The sequence below is a fragment of the Perognathus longimembris genome, chromosome 22, assembly GCF_023159225.1.
Source record: "Perognathus longimembris pacificus isolate PPM17 chromosome 22, ASM2315922v1, whole genome shotgun sequence".
Lineage (NCBI taxonomy): Eukaryota > Metazoa > Chordata > Mammalia > Rodentia > Heteromyidae > Perognathus > Perognathus longimembris.
Window position 1 is genome coordinate 26,031,909 of NC_063182.1, and position 13,849 is coordinate 26,045,757.

Genomic DNA, 13,849 nt, shown 5'->3' on the forward strand with positions numbered 1-13,849 from the left:
GGATGAAAGGGTTAATGCGATTAGAGGCATAATCTACACATGTGTGAATCAACATGTTGAAGATCCTGCAAATAATTCACATACACTTTAATAGAAATGAATATTAGAAAAGTAAAATGTCCTGTTTGGGGCATGGGTACTAATGGGAGGGAGCAGAGAGAAAAGCGAAGGTAAAGAGGGTACATACATATGATTAAACTACTTCCTATCACCAATAATACCATTGGAACCATAACCTCCTGTAGCTCCTTATTCACAACTAAGTTTTTCAGATAATTATGCATATAAATGTCATATGAGTTGTTAACCTGTAACTCCCTGAAGATCGACAATGTCTGTTTTCAATCTTTATTCTCTCCACCTACCATTTCAATGACCGTGCTTTACATAGAAGGCCCTCAAAATACAGAACTGACTTGTTTAATTTTTTTAATATTCTGTTGAAAATTATGTCACATTTCATATTGCCAAGTCAATGGGAATCACTATTAGAACAATGTACTTCAGGAAACTAAAATCCTGAATCTGAGTTAGGGAGGCTCTCAATTATCCAAGATCCAGGGATGGAGCCTAAGATGGGCTTCCCTCCTCACCTTTATCCTTTGGGGGCTGAAGTAGTACTGGGGTTTGTATTGTGAGGTCAGTACTTTACCACTTAAGCCACATTCCCAACCAAATTTGGTTATTTTTCAGAAAGTCTCTAGGTTTTGCCCAGCTCAGCCTCAGACTGCCAATCCTCTCACCAATGCCTTCTGCATAGCTTATACCACAGGAGTACCTTACCATGTCCAGCACTGTCTTTTTGTTTGTTTTTAATTACAGTAGTAGTTTAGACAGAATCACCAAATATTCTTTTCTTTGTACTGGCATATTTGCTCCCATTCTATATGTAACTGATGCTTTCCCTAAAAGGACAATTATAGTCTCTTGCCTGTAAAGTGCATCTGGGCAGGCAAGCTGCTTAACTTTTATGTATGTATCTCTGTATGTATTTGTTGAAATACTAGGGGAGAAAAGCAGTAAGTAGAACACTTTGAGGAGATATGTAATTAAATCTCTCAACCCTCAATTAAGAATGTTACTTGTCTATTACTGAGGAACAGGAAGTCGTAATTCCTAACAATGAGGGACTGAGAGGAAACTAGAATTCCATTCTGACTAACAAGGCAAATGTTTCTCTATAATCTGACTTCTCTCCAACTGTGTAAAACAGTGCAGACACTGACCCACGACCCCAAATAGCAATGCTATTGCAGGGTGACAGATTGATCTGTCACATCTGATCTGCTAGGGACACGTACAGGCTGACAGTCTCTCCGGATGGGTGTAGGACTTGTTAAATTTCACTTCTAACTCCAAACCCGGAAGTGTTGGTTAAGATGAACCTAAGATAAAGGCAATCCAACATGACAAACCAAATTCACTAATATTTCAAAAGATCCAAGGGCTAAAATCTGGGACCGGGACAATTCTCCAGATTGGATTGGAACTGAAAAGCATTACTAAACTTTCAAACTGCCAAAACAACAGAGTCAAAGCATTATAAAACATACACAGGCACACAAGCACAGGCTTTTTTTTTTTTTTAATGTTGTTTCCTTATCTAGAGAGCCCGGGCTGGGGCCAGATGCGTGTAAACTCTCAGCTAAACTTGCACAGGCTGCAGAAAAGGTGTCTCATTCTGCAGATTCTTGGGGCTGGGGGAGGGGTGGGTAGAAGTTTAGCCGGCCACGCCCAAGCCCAGCTCGCTCCGCAGGACTGCAAAGTGCGTCCGGGCAGCCTCGTACCCGAAGGAACTCTGTCACCTCCGGGTCCCCGGCTTCCTGACCCACCAAGCCTAGTCCTGGGCTCCCGGAAAGGTCTCCGGGGGACGGACGATCGGAGCGGAGGGTGTTAAGTATCTGCAGCCGGGGGAAGGCCAGGAAGGGGAGGACCCAGCGGGGCAGGGGGAGCAGCGGGGCGGGCAGGCTCGGAAAAGCTGCCTCACCCCCGCGCTCCTCGGCCCCTCGGCTCCCTCCTGCCCCGCCCTCCCCGAGCTCCCCGCCCGGACCTCCCTCCTCAGCCTCCGCTCGCCTTCCCGCAGGCTGCGCGCGTAGCGGCCCCGCCATGTCCCAGCCCGGCCCGAAGCCCGCCGCCTCCCCGCGGCCCCGGCGCGCCGCGGCCGCCCGCCACGCCCAGGAGGTGAGTGGCGCTCCGTTCCGGAGGGACCCCTCTCCCGGACAGGCGGGCTGCCTTCCCCGGGGCGGCGCCGGGCCTGCCCTGCCGACCCCCCCCCCTGACTCCCTCGCAGGCCGGTGAAGGGTCGGGGTTCAGCGCCCACAACCCCGCAGGCGGCCGAGGGCGGCCGGGGATTCTGAGGCCGCCGGCTGGACTGGAGGGGCGCTGGGGGAAAAGTTGGCTGACAAGAGACGTCACGAGCTCCCAGGCTTGAAGGGAGAGTAAAGATCATCCGGGATCCCCCACCCCCGGATGAGGGGGCGCATTTCACCTCGGGGTCCCGTCCTGAGGGAGAAGTCGGGGCTGCAGGGCGTGGCTGCTGGGACGACCTTCCCTAATTAGACGCGGACCAAAGGGAGGGGCGGGGCCTAGGCCGAAGGGGCGGGGCCTGAGGTGGAGGGGGCGTTCCCGAGGCTCCTCCCTCTGGCCACGCCCACCCGGCCGCTATGGGGCTCCCTGGGCTCGGGGCCGGGCAGCTGAGAGCGTGAGCCCGACGTCGCAGCACCGCACCCCGCGCTGGGTCCTCCCCCTCGCGGCTCCGAGCAAGCCGGTGGTCGTCATGGCATTCGCAAGTTGGTGGTACAAGACGGTAAACAGAGGCTGCGAGGCCTGGGGCGGGACTGGGAAGGGCGGGTGTTTGCTTTGCTGCTTGGCGCGTGCGAGGAAGTTTTGGCAGGGAGGTTTGGCAGGGAAGGGGTGGGGACGGGGACGGGGTGCGATCTCCTCCCAGACAGTCAGGTTCGGCTCGGCCCGGCGGGAGGCTCACCGTCCCGTGGTAGGCGAGCGCGAGCTCGAGCCTGGGGTAGGAGTCAGTCAGGGACCGGTAGGGAGCCCAGACTCACCTGGCAAGCTGAATGGACCTGCAAGGGTTGCTAGAGGAATTCCGCCCCCCGAGAAGGGAGTGGTGATTGAACTGAGACGCGAGCCCTAAAGCCCAGATCTAAAGTTTGCTTTCCACCCCTAAGCGCAATTTTAAAGTTCCATCTCATACACAAAGGAGGAGAAAGGATGAGGTCTAGAAGATACCAAGAAATAGAAGTAACTGAGATCAAAGCCTTTGTTGAGAGGAGAGGGGTGGGGAGAAGAGAGAGAGAGAGAGAGAGAGAGAGAGAGAGAGAGAGAGAGAGAGAGAGAGAGAGAGAGAGAGAGAGGGAGAGAGGGAGAGAGGGGGAGAGAGGAGGAGGAGGAGAGAGAGAGAGAGAGAGAGAGAGAGAGAGATTGCTGCTTTGCACTTTATTCCTTTGGCTGGGAGGTTAACATGTTCCATTTGCTACGTGTGCTGAATGGTCAGGCCTACCAGTTCGTTTTTGTGATGTTCAGTCAAGCTGGCACTTGTTTTGAAACCAGGAAGCATGATTTAACATTAGCTTGCTTTCCAAAAAAAAAAAGAAAGAAAAGGAAAGAAAAGCACAGAAGTATCTATATATTGTGTCCTTCTCTCTCCTTCCTTCCCCTCTCCTTTTCTCTATCCCCCATATAGGTATATGGTGCAAATTTAGTATTTATATATGGTGAAAATAAAAAAACAACTAGTTTAGCTTGTGGTATTGGGAGAAGCAACAGTGTACTAGTCAGACACTCTTTTGAGCTAGAAACCTTGTATTGGAATGAGAAAATTTTTACTTATCTGGCAATGACCACTGATTGAGCATCTACTTTTGAGCCAGTCATTCATTGTATTAGCACTTAAATTATTTGCAAATATAGACCGTAGGGCTTGAGTCTACATTAAACTCATGAATATCAAGGAAAATGTGCTAAGACTAGGTTGTGCAAAATAGTTTAAATCTCTACTTTCTCACTATTATGACAATGTTATAGATAGCTTAACATTTTCCCCCAAAGCTTCTCTTAGAGTTCAAATTTTCAATTATTATAAAAGCAAACTTTTTGCTGCTACAAATCTCTTAAAATTAGTCATATGTCTCTTAACAAGCTTTAACTTTTCTCAAGTGAGTGCTACCCAACAGAAGGAGTGAGCCACATATAGAATTTAGTATTTTCTAGTAACTACATGAAAAAAGAAACAGATTAATGCAAATAATATGATAGTTAACCTACTTAGCATGCAATCAATGTGTTAACCTCCCAAATGGCTTATGCATACTTTTTTCATTTGATTCTTCAAAACCCTCTGTGTTGTTTATACTTAACGCACATCTCAGTTTGGTTCACATTTCAGGGTGTTCAGTAGCTACCAGTAGCTAGTGTGTATGTATGTATATACATATATATATATATATTAGAGAGTGAAACTATCATGGTGGGCACATACAGATACAAACAGTTATCTACATAGCTTCAAGCTCTTCAGAGATTCCACATAGCCTGCCTGGAAGTCCTTCAAATATTTATAGATCCAATTTATTATATACATATAGATGAATGTATATATATTATATATGTTGCATATATATTATATATACATACATGTGAACTATACAGTACATATATATGGACAGAGGTATTGTAAATTTGTGTTTGTTGTGTGTGTGTAGATATATACATACACACACGTATGGTTAGCCCTCCATGTTGACATATTCACCAGTAACATATCAAAGTGGTAGAGCATTAGCCATAAGTGAAAAAGACAGCAAGAGAGATTCTCAGCTCAAGCTCCAATACTGGCACACACACACACACACACGTGTGCATGCACACACACATACACTATACTGAACATGTACAAACTTTTTAATCTATTTCCCTGTCAATATAATATAACAACTAGTTGCCTGACCTTTACATTAGTAGGTATCATAAGAAATGGAAAGATGATTTAAAGAACTAGGGAGGATGTACAAAGACTACATGCAATTAACATGCCATTGATGTAAGGGACCTGCATGCCTGCAGACTTTGGTATCCTAGAGGATCCCAGGATCAATCTCCACAGATACCAAGGGATGATTGTATATGCACATGTGCGTCTTAGAAGACGTGGTAAATCTTACAACTAAAGTATCTTTAAGCTGGGTGCCAGTGGCTCACACCTATAACTGTAGCTACTCAGGGGACTGAGAGCTGAGAACCACAATTTGAAGCCAGCTGGGGCAAGAAAGTCTGTGAAATTCTTATTTCCAATTAACTACTCAGAAAAGTCTGGAAGTGGCACTGTGGCTCAAGTGGTAGAGTGCTAGCCTTGAGTAAAGGGAGGTCAGGGACAGTGCCTAGGCCTGAGTTCAAGCCCCATTACTGGCAAAAAACAAGTTTAATTGCATCTTTTAAACACCTTAAGAGTTTGTGAATAGGATAACTTTTAAAAATTCTGTTTCATAGCTTTCCAAGTTTAGACAGAAAAAAAGAGAATTTAAAAAGAAGATAAGGATGTGTTCATTTAAGACCATGCCACCTGTAAAGTTAGTCAGTGAAAAATTGCATCATATGTTTTCATGCTAAAACAATGCTTTCTGAAGAATTTTGTGATTAGATTCAAAGCACAAACTATGGAAAAACAACATTTGAAGAACATCTGTTAAACCTGATAGTGATTAAGCAGAGTAAATTTGGCTTAGACTAGTGATCAGATCTCTGAGTCAGAAGTTGATTCTATTATCCCATTCTAATGAAAGGTGCTTCTTACCCTAATTAGACTCAGGGCACCAGTGACAGCATGGACAAAAAGCCCAGTCATTTGGGAGGCTCCATGATTATATCCAGCCTGGAAGTGTGTTGCAAGCTCTCCATGCAGAATGACCACTTGGTTGCAATGAATTTTAGAATTAAGAAAGCAAAATTATGGTGTCTGTAGAAAGGGCCTAGATATTAGGGTGGGTGGGAAGGCCAAGGTCAAATACGTATTTCCCCTTTTGGCTTGCAATCTGTGAATAGGCTGCTTTTAATTGTATTGCAAGTGTTCTAACACTCAGAAGAGCATCTGAAGATAAAAAGTTAATTATGTTATACAAGTACTTTTTAAAGGATGATGCCACACAACAGGGGTGGAAACAGAGGGTGTCACTTGAAATTCCAAGGTGGATTGGTAGGTAATTAGCAGATATCTCTAAGCACACCATCCATACGTTGTTCCCTTTGAATACTTTTAAGATGGAAATCTTATTCTTGAAATAATGAAATGTTCTTTTTTATGAGAACTTACCCCCAGAAAGCTTTATAACAACCAGAACAATTTAATGAACCATAGAGAAAACAAACTATACCAAATATAATAAATAAACCTTTCCCCTCACATTAGCCTTTTCCATGAGATTGAAATGTTTTAGTATTTAAAATTAGAGTAGCTAAAATTTTGCCTTTGAGTGGCTCAGGGAAGATAAAATACTCAACATCAGGGAATCCTAAACTTTTTTGTGGAAAAATTTTTACATATGCATGGAAGTAGAAAAAGAATATAATGAGCTCTCCATATATAAGTCAACTGGCATCAATAATCATGAACATTGTACCAATTTTAATTGATCTGTCAAATCGCTATAGTCAATTCCTTCTGTCTTCCAAAGAGTTTTAAAGCACAGAAATTGACATTTTTAGCCATTGTTCCCATGACTTGCTTTAGATTATTGGGAAAATGAATTTTCTATGTAATATGGTATCTTTTGGTGTTATATGGAGATGTAAGATTAATATAATACACAGTTGTGGGATAGGCAGAGTTTGTGGCAGCAAAGAGACAGAAAGGATTCTGAGTATTTAAGACAAAAGCAGGAAGTTGGTTGCCCAGGTTACAGAAAAGGCTGGGAAAACAGGGCAGGATAAGGCAGCTCATAGATGGAATTCACTGGAAGCGGCTGTCAGTTCTAGGCTGGAGGGATAGAACAACATTACAGATGCTAGAACATCTGGCTTGGCTTGCAGGAGTTACCGTGAGCAAAGTTACCCCAGAGCAAAGAGTAGGGGAAAATTACGTGTCCCAAGTTCCTCACCAATATATACATGCCCGGGCCTCAGGGTATTCCAACAAAATCTAATCCCCAGCTTTCTGCACCAGTGTTTCCCAATCTCCTTCATGCTTAGGACATGCTCTACAAGATGCTAATCATTCTCAGTGTTCCCACTCCCCCAACAAGTCTTTTCCAGTATTTAGAGCAGCAGCTATGTGCACTGGGGAAGTCTGGAGCTGTGTGTGTGTGTGTGTGTGTGTGTGTGTGTGTGTGTGCGTGCGTGTGTGTGTGTGTGTGTGTGTGTGTGTGTTTATATCTGCCTCTTATGATATTGCCACTGCTATCTCTAGATATGTACATATTGATCTCTGGCCAATCTCCAAGTTCAAATAGGGCCATTTCCAAGTTTTCTGGTAACTTTTACTGATTTTTTAAATAACTTTATTCAGCTGTGATTTAGAAAACATGTAGTTTACCCACTAAAGTTTGTGATCAGCATTTTTTCAACATCTTCTCAGGTGGATACCACCACCACAACTTTATTTTAGATGTTTCTGTCTCCTCCTAAAATAAATTTCATAAGTAGTTTTGTTTTTTCAACTTCAGAAGCCCACAAAGTTTGGTATTCTTTTTGCAGCTAGACTTATTTTAGGGGAGCTTTCTTTGTCTTTGATAGGGGTGGAGTGTTTTGGTTTTTTTTGTTTTGATTTTTTGCTATTGTGTGTGTGATATGGACCCTTGCCTGAGTATGTATCTGTGTATAGACTGAGGAGAGATATAATGTCAGGAATGAGAACAGTTTTGAAAATATTCCTTCCTAGTGGAAGACAAGAAAGTACTCTCCCTGGTATTTCCTCTGACTGTGAACTCCTGAAATACTTAGGACCTTTACCCATCAGGTTTCCCGTGGTCTGTGGATTTATTCTCCCCATAAAGTTCTTTATGAGTTAAGTCTGTCATCCTGTCCTGCTCTTGCTGACCTCCTTTCCAACTAAGACACAGGACACATTCCTCTAAGCATTGGATGTTTGGTTAATTTCATAAGCATATTAGTTTTAGAATAAGAGGATGTTTTTGTTAATTTTGTTTTTAATCTAGAGCAGTAGACTGAAAAGGTTTTCTTTCCTTTTCTCATCTTTTTATTTTTATATTTATTCTGGCTCTAGGGCTTGAACTCGGAGCGTAGGTGTTGTCGTTTAGCTTTTTCACTCTAGGCTAGCTCTCTATCGGTCAAGCCACAGCTCCACTTCTCCTGTTTCTTTGTTTGGTGGTTAACTGAAGAGAAGAGTCTCTATGGATTTTTCTGTCTGGGCTGGCTTCAAACCATGAAGATCCTCAGATCTCAGCCTCCTGAGTAGCTAGGATTATACCTGTGCCTGCCTGACCGATTTTCATGGTACTGGGGTTTGAACTCAGGACATCTTGCTTGCTAGGAAGGCATGATCTAATGATTTTCTTGATGTGGTTCACAAGATCCTAACTAGCTGGTGGCCAAATCCAGAATAGTCTAAACTTTGATCAGACTATAGTCCTCACTGTTGTAGCTAAGTAGAAAATCAACTGAAAGGTCTCATAGAATGACAGTGAGTAGTCCCCAGAGATGAGGTGCTATATGAAGCAAAGGAGACCACAAAGGGAAGTGCCTAGCACCGGGATTTGTTTCTAGTCACTCAAGTAGAATTTGTCATTTATATGATGTGATTTTCTTCTAAGCGAATCTATTTTTTGCCTTCCTGCTCCCTGCCTCTCACCACAACTAGACATAATAGTGCTAAGCATTTTTTTTTCTCTTCTGCCCTAGAAAGATTCAGTACTTGTGATGGATCAAATATGCCATATATCATTCCAAAAGATTTCACTCCATCAGCTTAATTATATGAACGGGGTTCCACTGTCCCATGAATTTAGAAATTGAACACTTAGACTCTTTCAGTGAAAAGATTTAACTGATTTTACGTTACTAAGAGACTCCTGAGCATTGAATAAATCCCCAAGAAATGATCGGGCCAACGGTTAGTTACAATTGCTGTTTGCAAGAGATTGATGCTATTAGGGAATTATGGCATTGAGTTAATGTGGGGAAAGGTGTCAGTTTAAGGAAATGTTTGGTGTTGGAAACAGTGTTAAAGTTTCAGAAGGTGCACAATTTATGTTCAAGTACATAGAGATATGTGTGTGTGTGCATGTGTGTGGGTGTGTATACATGTGTGTGTTTGTATAAATGAAAAAATAGAACAAAAGTATTAATAAGTGATGGAACTAATTATGGGCATTCAAGTTAGAGGCTTTTCAACTTTTCTGTATGCTCGAGATTTTTTATAATAAAGCTGGTTTTAAAAGGAAGTTGAAAACATTTAATCCTTAGCATTCTAAAGTATGTTGGAATATGACTATAAATGATTATTGTTTATTTCATATTTTTCTATATTGTAACACTGTTTTCCATTTCTTGAGAACAGATAATTGTTTTGAATCACCAAACAGCAATGCTTACATTTTCAAAATAAAAGATATGTACTGCATATAACTCTTCCAAGCTGGTTTGTTTTTTTTGTATCTAGAAAAATTGGGAGGTTTTGAGCATTTCAATAGGAGCAGCTAGATAATGGTGTTAAATGTTGAGTGGAATCCCTTTGAATCACCACACACACACACACACACATACACACTAATTGTTTAAATCAGTCATCTAAATCCATGTGTTTTTTAAGGGAAAACTATTATATGTGTACTTTGTCGGAAGCAGTTAGCTCTGAAGGACATTTACCACATGAGCAGGAAGCAGACTGGGGCTGCATAGACAGAATGGGGTTTGGCTCTGGATATGGCCAAGCTGACCTTTCAAGTTTTCTTATTTGTAGTATGAAATAGTAACATCTCTTGGTAAGTAAATGAGGCAATGAAAACAGAAAATAACCAACAAAACTTTGACTAGAGCATGTAGGTAAAAGACAGTCTATAGAGAGTTCTAGTCATCAAGCATTGAAACTCTTTGATTTTAGTTGAATCCATCAACTAATCTACAAGAGTGTTTTTCTGGGGAAGAATTTTATTATCATGAAGATTGTTAGTTGTTTATACAAAAAACTCTTAAGGAACTTTGTGTTGTATCTTACCTTTCCTTCCTTTCCTCCCTCCCTCCTTCCCTTCTTTCCTTCCCTCCTTTCCTTCCCTCCTTTCTTTCCTTCCCTCCCTCCCTTCCTTCCCTCCTTCCCTCCTACTTGTTGATATGATTAAAGGTAATATCTACTTCCATTTAATGTGGTAAACAACTGAATTAACGAACTTCTTTTGTAACCTTTTCCCATTTACTAGATATGTGTATCTCTGAAAAACCCCAAATGCTACTATTAGTTTTCTTATTTATAAAACCACAGGATCTACTTTTTGGGGTATCAAATAAGAATTTATGTGAAAATGCCTTGTAAAACATGTAGAATCATATAAATTATCGCTATCACTATTATTATTTCTCCTATTAATTTTATATGTTTTTCTGCATATGCATGCTGTGTTCTGCTTTAGGGAATACAGCAGTACTTCATGATTTTCTTTCACTGTGAATGATTAGGATTAAATTCAATAATGAGCTTTTACTTGTTTATATTTGGTCTCTTTTCTCATCATCTTGCACATCTCACAATGTACAAGAAATGAAATAATTTTTTTGTCTCACCTTTTAAAACATGAATAAATTTTGTAGTTTATTTTTTTTATCACAAAACAAGAGTAATATGCTTCTCAAAGCTTCTGTGTTCCATATAAAAATACAAGGATACTTGTAAAATAATAATAATTCTGTTCATGAGATCTCATCTCCATGATGAACCACATGTCTCCCATCCTAATAATTTGGGTTTCAAAAATCCATGAAGCATTTTGTAGGAGACAAGAAGCCACAGTGAGGCGCTAGCATCAACCTTGCATCTGGTTAACTACTGTCTGACTTTCAGGATCTCAAATGAGTGCCTGTATCACCACCTTGATTTCTGAAACCTCCCATCAATGTAGAATTGCTAGTGTTCTGAAATGGAAAATTAAAGGGGAGCTAGTTTGTAAAATGTGTGCCTTTAGTCTTTCTGGATTAGAGGCACTATTATCTCGTATAACCTTCCTTTAGTAAACATTATCTTTTTTGTTTTACACTTTTACAGCATGTCAGTGAACAAAGCAGTGGATCATCTTCCAAACAAGGAGAAAAGAAAGGATTCGATGAGGTAATTTCCACAATATTGGGGATCATTTGCTCTTGTCTTTAAGTTCTGACTTTTGTCTTGAAATATTAAATAATGATGTAGTTTGGAGTCTGGGGAATACTGACAATGTAAGTGGAAATCGTGAAAATAATTTTAAGTGATTCTTAAAAAGAAACCCTTATAGATAGCTACAGTTTAGAACTAGAACCACTCATTTTAAATTTTATTATCTTTAAGTAGTTGTACAAAGGAGATGCCATTCAACAAAGTATTATATGAATACAGTCCGTCTTGATCAATGTCACCCCTTTTATGATTCTCCTCCATCCCTCCCAACCCTACCCCTTTCCTTAATTTTAAAATTTTTATATAATCCATATTGCAATGGAGAACCTAGCTTTTAAGGCATTTCCCTTAGATGAATTGGTGACTTTTAATTGTTTGGCTGGTGGACATGGCAGATAAAGAAGGGAAATCAAAAGCTTGGTGTGAAAGGAAATATTTTCATGGGAGCGTACCATGAAAGGACAGTGATGGCCTAGTTTAACCAGTCATTCAGGTTTAGAAACAAAAGGAAACAGAACCATTCTTATTTGTATCATATCTGTGGAAATACTAGTAAAATCACATCTCCCCACTTTCTGATCAGTTTCTGTACACCTATGAATTCCTCCTTTTATCAAATGACGCACTGTCATTTATGTGCAGGTCAACACTGACCTACTTCGCTTTTGAAGGGTCGTGTGAAAGTTCTGTCCTTCAAACCTGACTGGATTTGCCTCCCTTTGTTGCCGTTTAGTGGATTCCACTCACTGGTTTATGAATGTTTCTTTATTGTTTTTATTTTGGCAGTATTGGGGTTTGTGCACAGGGCCTCCTGCTTGCTAAGCAGGTGCTCTACCACGTTAGCCACCCTATCAGTCTCTTTTTGCGTTGGTCATTTTTGAGATAGAATCTTGCTTTATGCCAGTGTTGGTCCCCACAGTAATTCTGCTGTTTGTGCTTCTCTACATTATTGGAAAGACAGGTACCCGTCACTACACAGTCCTTGTGATAGCTTGCGATGACAGGTAGTCCTGCAACACTGCACTCAGCCATTGGTTAAGATGGAGTCTTAACAACTTTTTCCCCCACCTGGGCTGATATCAAAAAGTGGTTTCCTCAGTCTCCACCTCCTAACTTGTTAGGATTCTGGGCTTGAGACACTGTGCCAACCTCTATCATTTCTTACCATAGGGAGAAACAATTGAACCTATGCAAGGTACATCAAAAAAAGTGAAAAGTAAGATCTCCTACTGTTCCTTTAAAAATCATTAAATCTAAAACTTACTTATAACTGCCACTACTACACTTATGATATTGACTATATATTCTGATCACAAAGCCTCTCGCCTCTATATTGATAAAAGAATTGGGACACAGTGAAGAAGCCCTATTTTAAATGCCATCAGGGAAGAGCTCAAGGTTTCTGTGTTTACAGATGTGGACTGTACTTTGATTTTGAAACAGGAAGGCTGAATAGATACCTCAAAAGGAAGAAGGGGCTTTTTATTTGTCAATAAATAATTCAAACAGTTGTAAGGTTGTTTTACAACATCACTGGGAATTCTTGCCCTTATGCAGGAGCCTGGGAATATCAGAGTTTTTTGTTTGCTTGTTTGTTTTTGTTTGTGTTTTTTTCTATTTCCCCTGCTTGTTTTAACCAGCAGCAATGAAAACAGAAGAGAGTCTTATCTTGTTCCCATAGTATGAATTATTGCTTTTGATGAAACAACGTCTATCATTTATTTGAACAAAGAATGATTCATAAATCAAGCAGTACTCAAAACTAGAAGAGTGTCACAGAGTTTTGGTCTCTCACCAAGTTCTTCCCATATCTTTCTTCCAAGGAAGTTAAAAGAACAGGCTTTTGATTGCTAAGATATATTTCCAAGATGTTCTGTTCCCAGAGTTTCTAATTACTTATGCAAGGTATGACTAAGCACTGATGAGAGACAGTTAAAGGAAACTGATCTACAATAGACATTATTTTAGTCTGTATGTTCAAGATTATAAAACCATGTGTAATATGGATTTGTTGTTTGTCCTACTCATCATCTATGATCAGTTCCAACTTTTCTTCTCATAATTGCTGGAGATAGATTTTCTGACTCTTCTAACTTCTTTTCCCAGTACTCTGCTGAATAAGAAATAGGATTAAATAAGGTTGAACCATCAATATCCCTGCCCATAAAGGAAATGTAAATCAAAATAACATTGAGGGGCTGGGGATATGGCCTAGTGGCAAGAGTGCTTGCCTCGTATACATGAGGCCCTGGGTTCGATTCCCCAGCACCACATATACAGAAAACGGCCAGAAGTGGCGCTGTGGCTCAAGTGGCAGAGTGCTAGCCTTGAGCAAGAAGAAGCCAGGGACAGTGCTCAGGCCCTGAGTCCAAGCCCCAGGACTGGCCAAAAAAAAAAAAAAAAGAACATTGAAATTCCATCTTACCCCAGTTAGACTGGCCAACATCGAGAATTTGAACACCAAATACTGGCAGGGACGTCGGGGAAAGGAACCCTATTGCACTGTTGCTGGGAATGTAAAGTAGG

At 41.1% G+C, this 13,849-nt stretch overlaps 1 protein-coding gene across 3 annotated transcripts in view; it reads left to right on the top strand.

The window, feature by feature from the left end:
• Positions 1–1,978: 1,978 nt before the first annotated feature.
• Positions 1,979–13,849, top strand: part of Cast (calpastatin) — a 97,065-nt gene continuing 85,194 nt past the window's right edge. The window contains exons 1-2 of one of the 3 annotated variants that reach the window (XM_048331480.1): positions 1,979–2,181; positions 11,216–11,278. In XM_048331480.1, the coding sequence (XP_048187437.1) occupies positions 2,107–2,181; positions 11,216–11,278 (138 nt within the window). In that variant the 5' untranslated portion in view covers positions 1,979–2,106. Of the gene's footprint in view, positions 2,182–2,654; positions 2,807–11,215; positions 11,279–13,849 lie in introns of those variants that run through there. The other 2 variants (XM_048331479.1, XM_048331482.1) reach the window with 2 other exon arrangements.